At 35.4% G+C, this 17,398-nt stretch overlaps 1 protein-coding gene across 3 annotated transcripts; it reads right to left on the reverse strand.

Annotated features, from left to right (window-relative positions):
• Window positions 1–370: 370 nt before the first annotated feature.
• Window positions 371–14,935, reverse strand: KLRK1 (killer cell lectin like receptor K1). Of its 3 annotated transcripts, XM_015061769.3 has the most exons (8): window positions 14,781–14,935; window positions 13,459–13,563; window positions 11,162–11,266; window positions 9,878–9,970; window positions 8,596–8,631; window positions 8,065–8,216; window positions 7,681–7,784; window positions 371–2,266 (listed from the first exon to the last, which is right to left on the reverse strand). In XM_015061769.3, exons 2-8 carry the CDS (start codon window positions 13,496–13,498, stop codon window positions 2,149–2,151), a joined length of 648 nt encoding a protein of 215 aa, XP_014917255.3. In that variant the 5' UTR covers window positions 13,499–13,563; window positions 14,781–14,935; the 3' UTR covers window positions 371–2,148. The 3 variants fall into 3 exon arrangements, with proteins under 3 accessions (XP_014917255.3, XP_053081787.1, XP_053081786.1); XM_053225812.1 differs by lacking the exon at window positions 11,162–11,266; XM_053225811.1 differs by lacking the exons at window positions 13,459–13,563; window positions 14,781–14,935 and having other exon boundaries at window positions 11,162–13,409.
• Window positions 14,936–17,398: the final 2,463 nt, after the last annotated feature.

Raw genomic sequence — 17,398 nt, forward strand, 5'->3', positions numbered from 1 at the left:
TTTTAGTGCAAACAAATTTGAAAGTGTTGACGTTTTGTTAAGAGAAATGTTTAGGGTAAGGCAGCTTATTCCAAGCTTGAATATTTTTAAAACCATGAAAATATTATTCTTTTTAAAATTTTTAACGTTTATTTATTTGAGAGAAAGAGAGAGAGAGGAAGAGGAGGTGCAGAGAGAGGGAGACAGAGGATCCAAAGCAGGTTCTACCCTCACAGCAGGGATGCGGGGCTCCAGCTCATGAAATGAACCATGAGATCAGGACCTGAGCCGAAATTGGTAGTCGGCTGCTTAACCATCTGAGCCACCCAGGCGCCCCGAAAATATTTTTTTAAACTCTTTCCATAAAGAGAAGCAGAGGACTTCAGGAAGATTTCTTTGAAAATTTCATGGTTATATTTTTCAATTTTATATAAGCCGTTTTGGAAAATAGAAAAAGCATTTCTAAATACATTTCATAGGCTAGCTTAACATTGGCAAGGATAAAATTGCTATTAAAAACAGAGATAGTTTAATACTACATTGAATAAGCTTGATTTCACATTTCTGCCTCTTTATAACTATATAAAATATTATGGATTTGAAAAATACAATTGATACATAAAGCAAATCTACAATACAAATGATTAGCACAATAAGGTTAGTTAACAAATCCAGCAGGTCACATAATTACCATTTTATTGTTGTGGTGAGAACATTTCACTCTCTGTGATTTAAATATTTAATAATAAAATCTTAAAACAAACTTGACTAAATGCTAAGCTTTGTTAATTATGATTTGTGCGTATTACTTTACACAAGCATTTAAAAACTAAATTAAAAAATTTAATTAAATTAAAAAAAAATAAGAAAATGATTTTTTTCATGACATTTTATCGTAATTTTCCGCAAAAACGCTGTTCAATCCATGGCTTCATGCCTGTCACAAAACACACAAATGGCAAGTACACTTGGAATGAAAACCAAAATTATAATGGGTGCACAAAGGTCCACACCTCTGGATTTAGCCTCTGCTTCTCTCTCCTCCCCTTCTTAAGCTCCTTGTCTTCTTCATCATTCTGCTCTTATCAAAATGGATTTTTTTTTGGTAACTTTTTTCGGTTTGTGTATAGTAGGTACACGATGTTACGTTCGCTTCAGGTATGGAAGCAGCCTAAATGTCCACCAATAGACAGATGGATAAGAAGACATGGTAGATATATATGGACATATACGATGGAATATCACACAGCCCTAAAAAAGGATGAGATTGTGCCATTTGTTGACAACATGGAAGGACCTGGAGAATATTCTGGTAAGTGAAATAAGTCAGGCTGAGAAAGACAAATACTATTGGATTTCACTCATATATGGAATCTAAAACAGACGAATGAATGAACAAATAAAACGCAGAACCAGACCTATCAATACAAAGTGGCTTCCTTTAGAGTAACAGACTCTTCCAAATGCTGCTCACTTGCATGTTATTATTCCATTTGCCAAGAGTTCTGTCATCCTACTGGTTTGCCGAGAAACATCTTGGTCGCTCCACGGGTTTCACACTCAAACGCCATTTTTGCCTCGAAGCCTAGAAAGTCCGCTTCAAACTCAATTCTTCATATTCTGTATTTTGCAGCAGTCAGCGCAGTACTAGGGGGAGTAATTCAATTTCTACCAAAATGTGCTGTATTAAAATGGTAGTGGCATTTTGAAATTTTGAGGGTGTATCTGTTGACCTTTCAACCCTTATTTTGAAAATGTTTCAATATAGTAAATTTCACTAACCCTCATATACCCTTCACCCAGTTTAGATTTATTTGATTTTCAAAATTGCTAAAAGCCTTCTTAGTGTAAATTTTTGTGTACATTTAATAAACTCATAGTTTGAAATTTAGTTCAACCCTGGGTTTCATCAACAGTTTATTAAATGTAAAAATGAATCTGTTCGTTACCCAAAATTTTGCAAAAATTAAACAAAACATTCTTATGGAAGATAAGTTTTTTAACTGTTGGCCTTTATTCCCCTGCAAGGTTATTTTTGTGTCAGGTCATAGATGGAAAAATAATACAATAATTATTGGTGGAATTTTCTGCCGGAAGTTTTTTCCACAGCACATTTGGCAAAAGGCTTCTGTGTGTTTGAATCTTTTATATTTTATACATCATCAGCTTTTACACAATCCTCTGCATGCAGATGTATGTGTTTGGAGTTAAACAGTTTTCTGTATAAGCTTTAAAATTTGATCCATAAACTGCACAGGTTCCATTCTGCATGTCAACCATGGTTAGTCTAGATTAGAGAGAAAGACAAATTATATTCATCACTTACTTTATGAATACATAAATATAAAAAATGCAATACAGTTTATTTAAAAATAAGTATTAAAGTAATATCATTTCAGGATGTTTTAGGACCATGCTTGGTATCTCTTAGTTAAAAGATATGCAGAATATAGCCAACTGGGTTATAAAAGTAGAAGTTTCATTCTAGTATAGGTCACTATTTTGTCTACATTGGAAATTTGTCATTTTAGGAAGTCTAGGCTCTCTTGGTATATGTACCTGAGCGAAATGAAACGTTTTTGAAAAAGTTTTGTGTTTATATTTATTTTAAAAAGTTTTATTTTTATTTTGAAAGAGAGACAGTGGGGAGGGGCAGAGAGCGGGGAAGACAGAGAATCCCAAGCAGGCTCCGTGCTGTCAGCACGAAGCTTAATGCAGGACTGGATCGCGCAAAAACATGAGATCGTGACTTGAGCTGAGATCAAGAGTCTAGCACTTAACGGAATGAGCCACCCAGGAGCCCTGAAATGAAATTTTTTAAATGTTTTTTTAAACAAGTAAATGAGAAATGCAATTAGAATTCAATGAGGTTAGCAGATGTCATGTTTTATGCAAAAATAAACAATCTTCTTTAGATATGTGCAACTTTACCTGGTAAGGAAATAAAAATAAATTGTAAAATTCTTATATATTTTATGTGTGTATATATACATACATATATAATATTATATTATATATAATATACATATGTATTATATATACATATATGTGTATATGTTTAGGTGTATATAAATATATATATGTGTTTATAACATAAACTTAAACATATATATGTGCACGTGTGTGTGTGTAGGCATTCCATCTAGAGATAGTTCTATCTGTGTGTCTATTTTGCCTTGGAATCTGGTGATTGTTTTCTGCTAGGAACAGGTGAGAAATAGAAGGCTGAGCAAAGAGTGATGATGAATTGATGTGAATCAGAACAATAAAAAAAAAGAAAGACTGTGGTCTGATAGTACGTATTTAAAAGGACAAGAGGAGATGGGGAGCCTGGGCGTCTCAGCCAGTTAAGTGACTGACTTTGGCTCAGGTCATGATCTCAAGGTTCATAGGTTCGAGGCCCGCATCGGGCTCTGTGCTGACAGCTCAGAGCCTGGAGCCTGCTTCAGATTCTATGACTCCCTGTCTCTCTACCCCTCCCCAGGCTCACATTCTGTCTCTCTCTTTCAAAAACAAACATTAAAAATTTTTGAAAAAAATAAAAAAAGGACAAGAGAAGAAACTCAGCCTATATAGAAACCACTACCTACTATAAGAGAAAAAAACAATTAAGAAATTTTTAGTAACTGCTCTTAGTTGGTCTCAATCTTTGCACATTAGAGTTTCACTTTTAAATTGGACTTTGTTTTTCTATTCCTTTCAGCTTCTGTGTCTGTTTTCCCATACCATTCACATCGCATGTCCACCACAGCATAACTCTGGATTTTACTTGTTTAAAACCATATCTCTGACTGAAGTGTGAAAGTCTTGATGGAGTTCTGTACTATTCATCCCTGTAGTTATCTCTGTATGGTTTCTGGAAATTGAGTAATGCTCAACAAATACTTATCACATGCACAAAATGAAACTTAATATGCTAGCTGTTTTGCTTTGGCTTCCAAAACAAACATTTGCACTTGCAGAGTGATAAATATTGAGGTAAGGTGATACAAAATTTTATTAGTATTTCCAGAGAATAAACTTTTTTTTTTTGCCAAAAATAAAATCCAGCCATACAGAAATGAGATCACCCCAGATCAATTCTAAGATAAACTGGGACATCCAAATTCTAAATATATAATGAATAGTCCCTGACAATGAATATAAGGGGACATTTGAAAGAAAAAGATGACAGTAAGATGTCATTCATTGATCACTGCCAACTAAGCGTTAAAGAAGCAAAGTAAACTCCAAAATCAGTGAGAAGAGATTCTTTAAAGTCATTTAATGATAATTCTGGCTGTAGTGTAAGAAAGGGATTTATTTGACTCTCTACCACAATTACTCGTTTTATAGCTTAAGTGAATTATTATACATTCTAAGATTCTGTTCCTTACCCACAAAATTAGGTTAAAAATGACCTCTGTTAGATGCTTTTTAAGTCTTCAATGAGAAGATACATATAAAGTGCTTAAAACTGTCTGCCAGAAAGAACCGAATTAACCTGACATTAGCAAGGATGTCGTTGTGATGTTTTTGTTACTTACTCCAGAATTAGAGGTTCAAATAAGTAAAGTATACTTGAAGTAACGAATTAAAAATTTTACAGTCCAAAGAACTTCTGTTTCCTCTGTGATATCACGAGACTTAAGGGCAGCAGACCTGATAAACCACTTCGGTTTTATTTCTGAGATTTGTGCTAACATGGTGAAATTACTAAGCCAGGTATCCTAAGTGATAGAAGTGACCTTTTAAGAGAGCTACCCTAGCATTCATCCAAAAGAGTAAGCCTGTATTCATAAACTCTGTGAGCGCTAGGATGTTGTCACATGGTCCTGCTATGCCCAGTTGAGCTGTATAATCAAGTGGTTAAAAGAGCAGGCTATAGAAATGGAATACATAGGACACTGGAGAGTCCACAAAGAGCCAGACGGCTGGAGTTCTCAGGACATAGGACTTGAGATGAGAGAGGTGAACAAATAAAGAGATCTGAGGATATGCAGAAGATCTCACTTGCGTATTTAAGAGTATTGATTAATGCATGTGTGTAAGAAAACTTTCCTAGTGCTTGCACAGGGTCTAAAATCGTGCCTGTCTTCACCAGCCATATTGCAAAACTTCAAATTTCAAAAGGCTTTGGGTAGATTACTTAAAAGTGTCTTTGCTTGGTAGTGGGGCATAATTCATTGTAGACTGAGCATTCTAGTAATGCTTAAAAGCAAGGCCAAACCAGATCAAGCTGTTTCCAAGTAGCTTATTTGTGTCCTGGGGGAAAAAAAAAGAGCTCATGAATAATTTTAGAGACAAAAAATATGTAGCACTAAACAAGGGTGAAATTCACAGTGTATGAAATTAAATAGAAAAGTAACTGTAAGCGAAGACACAAAATAATGTGACCATAAGGAGGAGAAAAATCCATCGATTAAAATTGACCCAGAACGAACACAGATGTTAGAATGAACAGACAAGGATATTGTGATAGGTTTTTGGTTTTTTGGTTTTTGGTTTTTTTTAATGCTTATTCACTTTTGAAAGACGGAGAGAGACGGAGCACGAGCAGGGGAGGGGCAGAGAAAGAGGGAGGCACAGAATCTGAATCAAGTTCCAGGCTCTGAGCTGACAGCAGAGAGCCCAATGCGAGGCTTGAACTACAAACAGTGAGATCATGACCTGAGCTGACGTCGGACCCTCAACCGACTGAGCCACCCAGGCGCCCCAGATATCATGACAGTTTTGATGACTGAATTCCATATACTCAAAAAAGTTAAAAGAAGTACATGGAAGATTCATGAAATAGCAGCCAAATCAAACTTCCGAAATGAAAAGGTCAGTGTCTGAGATGAACTATACACTTGAAAGGGTAGTGAAAATTAGATATTGCAGGAAAAAAGATTAAAAAAATTGAATTCGGGACAATAGAGAATATCCACAATGAAACACAAAGAAAACAAGTGAAAAGAACACCAGTTCATCACAATTCTAACTTGCTTAATGGATCTGTAATTGTCCTGTGTCTGGGGAGGAGAAAAGAGAAATGAAGAAGGGGAAACACTTGAATAAATAATGGTAGTTAAATTTTCTAATTGTGCTTGAAAATTATAAACCCACAGATCCGAGAGCCTCAACAAAACGCGAGCACAAGAAATATGAAAAAACTAATCCAAGGCATATTACGGACAAATTCCTCAAATCCTGTTATAAAGAAAAATCATTAAAGCAGTCAGAAGGAGGGAAAATGATGTATTATGGGCTGACTAAATGGATTAAAAACAAGATACAACAATATGCTGCCTGCAAGAGACGTACTTTAGCTTTGAGGACACACATAGGCCAAAAGTGAACAGATGGAGAGTCATATTCCATGCAAATGATAACCAAAACAGAGCAGGTGTGGCTATAGTTATGGCAGACAAAATAGACTTTAAGTCAAAATCAGTCACACAAGACAAAGGAGGTCACTATGTTGTAGCAAAGGGGTCAATTAATCAAGGGGATAAAACAAGTTTAAATAACGGACCGTAACAAGTGTCGCCCATAATGCAGAGCAACCGGAACTCTCACACCCTGCTAGTGGGAGGGTAAAATGGCACAGTCATTTTGGGTAGTAGTTTGGCAGTTTCTTAAAAGGTCAAAGGCATACCTATTATCCAACCATTCCACTCCTAGATATTTATGTAAGAGAAAAGAAAGCCTATGGTCATACAAAGACTTGTACACAAATATTCATAGCAAGTGGCTTTGTTGTTCGTGGTCAACAACTGGAAGTTACCCAAATATCCATCAGCAGGCGAAAGGATAGACAAATTGAACTACACCCATAAATAAGATACCTCTCAAGAATAAAAAGAAATTAGTTCTTAATACATGCTTTGAGGTGGCTGGATCTCAAAATAATTATGCCGAGTGAAAAAGCCAGACACAACAGCAGTGCCTCCACTGATACTAAGTTCTATAAATTGCAGGCTAATCTATAGTGACAGAAAGCAGACTAGTTGCCTGGGGACGGAAAGAGGTAGGTAGAAAGGGGGAGAAAGGAGGCGCGTCTGGGTGGCTCAGTCAGTTAAGCGTTCGACTCTTGATTTGGGCTCAGGTCATGATCTCATGGTTCATGAGATGGAGTGCCACTCTGAGCTCTCGACTGACAGCACAGAGCCTGCTTCGGATTCTCTCCCTCTTTCTTTCTCTGCCTCTGCTCTGTTTACGTGTGTGCTCTCTCTCTCTTACACACAATAAATAAATAAACATTAAAAAAAAGAAAGGAGTAGGAAGGAAAGATTACAAGGGTGCAAAGGAAAGTTTGGCAGGTGATAAATGTTGATTATCTTGATGTTATTAATGGTTTTGTGGATGTATACATTTCTCAGAATTTATCAAATTGCACATTTCAAATATATGCAGTTTCTTGAATGTAATTGTATCTCAACAATTCAGGTAAAACCTGAAAGAATGAATATATGTGATACTTAACCTCTCTGCTTTAGTCTCCTTATCTGTAAACAGGGTGTAGACTTACCTTGCACTGCACTTGGCACATTGCAATTAATGTTACTCATTGTTGTGGTATTGGCTGCTCTTCCTAAATTTAGGCCCTCAGAGGTTTCTGCTGAAACTATTAGAATATGGAAGCATCCTGGGATTGTGTGAGGTAACGTGATCGTTGAAAGACTACAGGGCTAGTTTAGGGACAAACCCCCGAAGAGACACCGATTGGTATAAACTTACTGGTCGGGTAAGAGAATGCTGCCATCTTCCCATTGCCATGATCCATTTGGTGGCGTTTGTATTAGTCCCATCCAATGATAAGACTTCACCAATTTTAGGAAATCCTGGTTGAAACCACAAATAGAACCAGTGCTAAGACTTTTAGTTAATTCAAGGCCATAATCATGTAATTATTTTTTTCCTCACACTCGGGGAAATGGATTCTGTCCTCTAGCCTAATTCTGACTTAAACAACACCATACCTCATACCTACAAAATGCTTTCTTATTTTTAATGCAGAAAGACTTAGGGTAGACATCTGGGTTAGCGCCCCACTTATGTTTCAGGTAATAGTCCAGTGATTAGGAGTAAATAGAGGAAGGGAAATTAAAATAAATACTCAACCTGGTGTTCTCTGCTGTATATCTTCAAGAGACTGGAATTTTGAGACACACAAGAGGCTTGGCTTTGGTACCAGCTTTTGCTTTCATTAAAAAATTGGTAGCAGGTATTTCTATAACATATCCAGTTTTTAGGACATGGGCCACAATAACTTTCTAGAAAGGGAAAATATATTATTAATTCTGTACAGGTCTGAGCATTATAGCAGATTCAGTCTAGACAAATTAAATACCTTTTATTCCAACTCTAACATTTCAGATGAACCAATCTGATCATCTCCAATGACATGGCCCCACACATTTGTATATATACACAGATGCCAAAGACTAAGTATTTTCTGCTTTTTACGAGCACTCCTTCATTGTTAAAAGATGAACAAATAAAATAAAAATGTTGGAACGCTATGGATTACGGACAAGAATTCATCATTTTCTTATACACGCTCTTGTTAACACTGTGGGATACATGCCTATACCCAGTTATACAGAGATACATGTAATTTGTGCTTCAAAATATTAGAAGACATTCACTTACCTTGTAAAGGAAGTGGAGCTTCTTGGTGGAATAATGCTATTAAAATAATCATTGAGAGGATTAAGAGGTACAAACTTCCAGTTGTAAAATAAATATGTTATAAAGATGACAAGTAGAACACAGGGAGGATAGTCAATAATATTGTAATGACCTTGTATAGTGACAGATGGAGATTATGCTCTCCGCAGTGGGCATTGAATAATGTATACAAGAGTCGAATTACTACCTCGTACACCTAAAACCTTGTATGTAAGACATATTTCAATAACAAAAACCATAATTAGTAAAAGGGTTTGTGTTGTTAGTAACTTACGGTTCTAGCAAAAGTAGTTGACAAATTTCTAGACGGATAGCAAAAATATAAGGACACGTCCAGTATTATTAGTTTTTGTTGCTGTGCATCTGAATGCTAATCAAAGTAATGCATTGCAACCATTAGGTCAAGAACGCTCTATGTAGGCCAATGGGCACATGAAAAGATGCTCAACCTCAGTCCTCATTAGGGAAATACAAATCAAAACCACACTGAGATACCACCTCACGCTGGTCAGAGTGGCTAAAATGAACAAATCAGGAGACTATAGATGCTGGTGAGGACGTGGAGAAACGGGAACCCTCTTGCACTGTTGGTGGGAATGCAAACTGGTGCAGCCACTCTGGAAAACAGTGTGGAGGTTCCTCAAAAAATTAAAACTAGATCTACCCTATGACCCAGTAATAGCACTGCTAGGAGTTTATCCAAGGGATACAGGGGTACTGATGCATAGGGGCACTTGTACCCCAATGTTTATAGCAGCACTTTCAACAATAGCCAAATTATGGAAAGAGCCTAAGTGTTCATCAACTGATGAATGGATAAAGAAATTGTGGTTTATATATACAATGGAATACTACTTGGCAATGAGAAAGAATGAAATCTGGCCTTTTGTAGCAACGTGGATGGAACTGGAGAGTGTGATGCTAAGTGAAATAAGCCATACAGAGAAAGACAGATACCATATGTTTTCACTCTTATGTGGATCCTGAGAAACTTAACAGAAGACCATGGGGGAGGGGAAGGAAAAAAGAGAGAGAGAGAGAGAGGCAAACCATAAGAGACTCTTAAAAACTGAGAATAAATTGAGGGTTGCTGGGGGGGTGGGAGGGAAGGGAAAGTGGGCGATGGGCATTGAGGAGGGCACCTGTTGGGATAAGCACTGGGTGTTGTATGGAAACCAATTTGACAATAAATTTTCATATTAAAAAAAAAGAATGCTCTATCTACTTCTCTACTGTCACTTACAATGTATGATTATGGCACCGCATATCATTACCATAATAATGAAGTGGATCCCCAGAGCTATAGCAATGGAATGGACTAGGAAAAATGGAGATGCTGTAAGAAACAAAAGAAAACAAACAAGCAAACAAACAAACAAAAAAAGAGTGAGAAAGATGAGAAAATAAGGATTAAACATTTTTGGTATGCTCATGTTTAATATAAACATTAGATTTTTTTTAATAGGAGGGGTGGTATCAGTACTTTTACCCTAATTATTTTTCCCAGAACAAGTAACATAGGTACTTTGCAAATGATTAAAAAAAGAGAGACTATAGAAATGCATACATATTCCCTCCTGCTTCTCCACAAAAGTCCCCCAGTTTCCTCCTTAGTATAAATCATGGTTATAATTTTTAAACTTTTTCATGTAGATACAATAACAAATGCAGACAGTTCCCTTCAATCCCTTTTTAAAAACACACCTTTAAGAAACTGCGCAAAATATCCCATGAGTTTTTTTCACTTAAGGAAATATCTTGGAGATTATTCCACGTCATGTCTTGTACAGTTGTCAAATTTTTATACATAGCTTCTTGCATTGTCTTTCATTGGTATATGGACAAAAATCTCCTGACAGTCTTTAATTTTTTTCCCAATGTGTATTTAAATTGTTTCTTAGTTTTGCTATTAGATATCACAAGATGAATACATTTTTACATAATTGCATATCTTTTTGAGTTCCTCTCTGGGAGAAGTCCCCCATATGATTTCACTCATATGTGGAATTTAAGAAACAAAATAAATGAACATAGAGGGGAAAAAAGAAACACACCAAGAATCAGACTCTTAACTACAGAGAATAAACTGATAGTTACCAGAGGGGAGACGGGTGAGGACGTGCTAAATAGGTAATGGGGATTAAGGAACACACTTGTGATGAGCACTGAATATTACATGGAAGTGATGAATCCCTAAATTCCAAACCGGAAACTAATATTACACTCTATGTTAATTAACTGGAATTTAGATGAAAACTTGAAAAGAAACTCAAGAAACTACAGTCTCAATTGTCATTATTATGTTAATGATAATCTCATCATTTGCAGAGCATGAAAAAAATCCCGAACTGAACAGTTTCTGCTTAACTGTATTATATATTCCAATAGTACAGTAGAGTGAATTTCATTTCTCCTTTCCTCCTGAAGGTAAAATAAACTGAATGTTTGCCACTGATCTAATCATACAGATTCCACAATTCCCCTCAACATACCGAGAGCAGACAAATAGATGCGACGTGGAACTTACGGTTTTCTCTATATTTGCTTGTGTTTAATACACGCCTTCTCTTTGGTCGTGTGGAAATACCATGATATACCAGCTCAGAGTTGGAATTACGGACTGCGTCCATGGCTAGACGAAAACAATTCAGGCCAATAGGAGTCATAGCCTTTCTGCCACTTGGGTCACACATTTTCACAACTTCACTTGTCATTCTATTCATGTCCCTTTTCAATAACATCAAGTTACTTTTGTTTTATACTACTTCATGATTATGATTTTTGTACTTTTAAGATGATTAAAATTAGATTTATTCTATGGCAAAATCTCTCTAGCAAGATCTTCCATTCTATTAAAATAAGTCAATTCTTAATGTGCAATGAAATGAAACATTATAACAATGACAATGTAGGAGTGCCTGGGAGTCAGTTAAGTGTCCGACTCTTGGTTTTGGCTCAGATAATGATCTCACATTTCGTTAGGGGCACAGAGCCAGCTTGGGATTGTCTCTCGCTTTCTTCTCACCCTTCCCCACTCACACGTGCACTCTCTCTCTCTCTCAAAATAAATACATAAATTAAAAAAATTAAAATAAAATAAAGACAGTGTATAATAAGAAAGACAGGGACCTAAAGAGTTAGATATGTGTTTAACTCATGGAGCCACATTTGCTAAGTTAACAACTTGAAAGAAAGAAAGAAAGAAAGAAAGAAAGAAAGAAAGAAAGAAAGAGGAAGGAAGGAAGGAAGGAAGGAAGGAAGGAAGGAAGGAAGGAAGAAGAAATGATAAGAAAAAAGAGAAAAGGAAAGAACAAAGGACATCAGTACAATTAGTTATGGGTATTTTAAAAAGTGAAATTAAGTAATATGCATTTAGTATCAATAATGTTCATCATGTAGTAAACACTTACTAAATGCCTAGTTTTTGTTTAAAGTGAGGGATATACAATGAATAAAATAAGAAGGCATAACATTTTAAGGTAAAGACACATAAAAGAATCTTGTCCCTGAACAAAACAAGTAAAAAATCATTTTGCTCTCTTTCTGAGATAGCGATCATTACCTTTTACAAATGGAATGTTAATACTAATTATCTTTTATACTTAAAATTATACTGAAGCATTTTTTGTACATACCATATGTAATTTAATTATCAAACATGTGAAGAGGGTAGGTATTATTTTGTGGATGAAGAAATTGAATGTTACAGGTGGCCAAAATCATATTGCTTATTTAATATAATGCTAGAAATAGAAATCTACTAAGGTCAATATAGTGTGTTTTATATCTCTACTCGATAGAAAAAGGAAACTTAAGTGCGTAGAGGCTGTGGATTGCCCTCAGATCTCAAAGCTAGAGACTGGTGAAAGTCTGTGGAACATTCTTCCAGCTCTAAATCATTATGCTGTCACTATTTCAGGCTGCCTCAGATTGTGAAAGATTTTACTTTAGGTAGTTAATAAAAAAAGAAAAAGGAGGAAAAAATCTTTCAAGTTTTTGAAACTTTATTTAAAATATAACATGAACATAATATGAAATGGACATAAGTGAATCAGAGTAATTTTCTTTCTTCTTTTTAGTGTTCATTTATTTATTTTGAGAGACAGAACATGAGGAGGGGTGAGGTAGAGAGAGAGAAGCAGAGACAGAATCCCAACCAGGCTCTGCACAGTCAACATAGAGACTGATGTGGGGTCGAATTCAAGAACTGTGAAATCATGACCTGAACCAAAACCAAGAGTCAGCCGCTTAACTGAATGAGCCACCCAGGCACCCCTGGAGTAATTTGCTTTCTTATGCCTTGTGTGCTTGTATCAAATTCTAGGTATCTTAGCAATTACAGAGGGGCACCTGGGTGGCTCAGTCAGTCAAGCGACCCACTCCAGCTCAGGGCGTGGTCTTGGGTTCATGAGTTCGAGCCGCATGTCCAGCTCTGTGCTGATAGCCCAGAGCCTGGAGCCTGCTTCAGATTCTGTGTCTCCTTCTCTCTCTACACCTCCATTGTTCGTGCTCTCTCTATTTCTTTCAAAAATAAACATTAAAAAAATTATTAAAGAATTATATACAAGTCAGGGTGCCTGGGTGATTAAGTCGGTTAAATCTCTGGCTCTTGACTTCAGCTCATGTCATGATCTCACGGTTTGTGGGTTTGAGGCCCATGTCAGGCTCTGCGCTGACAGTACAGAGTCTGCTTGGGATTCTCTCTCTCCTTCTCTCCCTCTCTGTCCCTGGTATACTCTCTCACTCTCTCTCTCATAATAAATAAATAAACTTAAAAAAAATTATACACAAACCAAACTGCACATTTAAGTGGAAAGTACATACCCATGCTGTGACAAGCCCACCGATCTCGGACCAGATTCATTGTATAATTATGACTGTTTCTTTACGCTAGTGGTGATCAAAAAAACTTCGTTTTACAAAGGAATCCTGAATAAAGTAAAATTGGGCATTTTTTCTTGTTTTCTTTCCTTAGGGTGAGATGACATATCTTCATTAGGAAAATGAGAACATAACAGTAATTTTACCGTTAGTATATATATAAAGGGAAAAAATGAAAATAAGAGTTCATACAAAGCCAGGTAAATAAACCAAGTAAAATTAATTTTTTAAACTTCTCTTGGTTACAAAATAATAAATAATTATTTCAAAAAAATAACGGGCGTTTTAATTCACCTACATTAAGATACGTAGTCAGAAATATTTTTTATCACTGATATCGAATGATAACACACATAATTTTCTTTTTTTTAATTTTTTTAAAAGTTTATTTATTTTTGACAGAGACAGAGTGCAAGCATGAGCTGAGGAGGTGCAGAGAGAGAGAGGGAGACACAGAATCTGAAGCAGGCTCCAGGCTCCAAGCTGTCAGCACAGAGCCAGACACGGGGCTTGAACTCACGAACTGTGAGATCATGACCTGGTCTGAAGTCGGACGCTTAACCGACTGAGCCACCCAGGTGCCCCAACACACATAATTTTCTATCTATAGTTATTTTATGTTGTGAATTCAACATGAATTCAACTTCTGTCCATATCATCACCACCACCATCATCATCACCTATAAGTTGTCATCACCATCATTAGCAAAAATAATCTCATATTTATATAGTAACATCTTCTCATGTCTAGAAGAACTCTCAGGAAAAAAAAATGGCTATTTAATAACTATATATCATGCTTAGGTTAAAAAAAAGCCATTTCATATTTGATCACGGTAGTTGGAAGTAACAACATGTTTTTCATTTTGCAAATAAAGCTGTGTATCACAGAAGGTTACGTGCCCGGCACCAGCCCAGAAAACTCAGGTGTGAGAATTCAAGTTCAAATTCCATTCTTTAATCCCCAAAGTAGATTCATTCTTGGAGTTTTGTTTGATGATACCGCTCCATTATAGCAACACCATAACTTACTCTTCAGTAAGTTTATCCTATCTACTCATCATTGAAAACAGGAAAAAAGAGTATATACCTCAGAAGTAAGAAGCATTCTTTACCCTCCACAATTCTATTCAAACAGCTAAAAAGCAGTTATAATTCCCTTATGGTGTAAATCGTTTTGGAAACTTTCTTGAGTTTGAAATCTCAAGAATTTCTCATTTCTGGACTAATAGTTGTCAGAAACAAAAACACACACAGAAACACACCTGATCCAAGAAGGAAGATCTTGATTCTTGTGGATAAAAGCCTCCTAGACAACTGAAAAATTGAGACATGTCCTGGGTTACCAATTTAGAATGAAAACTAGAGATGTCACCTTTGATCCCTGAGGGAGATATGACAGATGTTATTTTAATCTCACCTTGAGAAAAAACACAAAACAACCACAGTATTTCCGCCTTATCACAGCACAGAAAATTCTGCTAACAGATGAAATAAATGTGAGGTGTGAACACGATTTTATGACTTAAAATGATTAATCCAGTGACAAGAAGTTTCTCAGAGTTAAGAGAGTTATGATGGGATTACATAATCTCTTTCTGAATTAAAAGTGAAAAATTGTTCTAAAATATGGCTGTAAGTACTGTGTGAAAACAAATAAGAAAATTAAATTAACTTCTTAATCATCCTGTGTACATGCTGTTATAAATTTGAATAGAACCAAGTATGCGATATATTTCATATAAATTGGAACTATAGAAAGATATCTTTCATATATATATGTATAAGTATATGCACACACATAAATGCATACATGTGAATAGACATATATGTGTACATACATAACCTTTTAATTATAAAAATATAAAGTGTGTACAAAATAAAAATTCTATGATGAACCATCATATGCCTAGCTCAAACAGTTATCAATTTGTAGCCAATATGACTTCATTTATGATATACGTGGTGTCTCAGATACATCTCTGTTTATTAAATAAGTTCTTTTCTCTATTTTCCTTCAATGTCACTCATTATATTACTGTCTATTATTCAGAACAATAGCACCAAATCGTATGCCAGAATAGCAACACAATCAACTAATGTCTTAGTATTCTGGTTTTTAGCTACTCATAATTTTTGTTACATTAAGAAATGATAAAAGGAACTGTCACAGCCAAAAGGAGCTTAAAGAGACGTAATGACTAAATGTAATATGGTATCCTGGCTGGGCTAATGAAACAGAAAAGAAGATATTAGGTAAAAACTAAGGAAACCTGAAAAAAGTATGTTCTTTATTTAAAATATGTCGATATCAGTTCATTCATTGTGACAAATGGGTCATAATGTCAGCTGTTAATACAGGAAACTGGAGATGGGGTATATGGAAACTCTCTGTACTATATTTGCAATTTTTCTATAAATTTAAGACTATTATAAAATAAGGGGTTTATTTAAAAGCAAGTACTGGGGCTTCTTTATAATGTTATAATAGTAGTTATTATTTCATTAGTATAATACACATGGGACGCTTTAAATAAACAAAAAGACACTGGAGAGAAATATCTGAAAAAGCAGTCACTCCCATTAACTCTTCATTGAACATGAGCTCATGAAAACAAACTTCAATCAGTGCATCTAAGTCCATTCAATCAGAGATCATGATTAGGCAATAATCTTTAGCTAATAAAACAATTGGACGTTGTAACAAGCTATGTACAACATGTATCACATACAATTAACATACACAAGCACTGATTCCACAAAATTTGATAAAGCTAGAAAAAATAATGAAATCAGTAGGTTATTTGAAATCTTCCCATATGGTCAACACAAATGCCAAATAGTTTTACAGGAGAGAAATCATAAACTTTCAAGAAAAAGGCATTATAACTTACACAAACTCTTCTAGATGGTGTGGAAAAAAGGAATAGTTGTTATTTCTTTCACTACAAGTGGAATTATCTTGGTGCCTAAATTAGGTGAGAATATGATAAGAAAGGAAAAAGAAAAGTCAATCTCATTTATGAAAATTGCTGCAAAATCCTAAAACAGCACTAAACCAAAACAAACAGTGTACTCATATAGTTGATCAAATTGAGTTTATTTCAGGAGTGTAATAGTTTTCCTTTGAAAGAAAAATCATTAAATGTAATTTGCTATAAACAATAAAGAAATAGAATATGATTACATCAAGGTGGAAAGCACATTTGCTGTAATTCAACACCTTTTCATGATAAAAACAATCATTAGCAGACATATGAGAGGATTTATATCAATATCATTCTTAACTTTGAGATATTAATAGTCTTTTGGAAAATCATAAAACAAAGCAGTCTCTAACATCCCTTCTTTTCAATGTTATTGTGGAGATTTTTCAGCACATTTACGACCACCATAGGAAATTAAACAGATAAGGTCTAAATTGATTTATTTATTTTTTTCTGATGATATATTTATTGTCAGGGAGGAAGATCTTCCTCTGCTATGGTCCTTCTAGTTGAACTTAGAATCAAATTGACATGAGACAGACTAACAGGAGAAAATCAAATTTAATAGGCGTCGGTATGGGAAATCCACACAGATATGAAATTCCAAAGGCAATCAGGCAACATAAAGCTCATATGAAGTTAAGGAGAAGGGGAGGGCCTGAGGATACAAAAGGAAGAAAGCTCCTTAGCAAGAAGGTAAAAGGAGATGTTTGGAATAACAACAACAAAGGCTGCCCTGTTATGCAGTTAAGTTCCTTAAGTAAAGGGGAGTCTCTGTTAATAGCTCGCTCCTTTCCAAAGTAAATGGATGCTAAGCACATACTCCTCATCTGTCACCTTGGAACATTTATTGAGGATTTGCTGAACAACAGTGATCATGTGGTGACATGTAAAAT

Source organism: Acinonyx jubatus, chromosome B4 (assembly GCF_027475565.1).
Source record: "Acinonyx jubatus isolate Ajub_Pintada_27869175 chromosome B4, VMU_Ajub_asm_v1.0, whole genome shotgun sequence".
Taxonomy (NCBI): Eukaryota; Metazoa; Chordata; class Mammalia; order Carnivora; family Felidae; genus Acinonyx; species Acinonyx jubatus.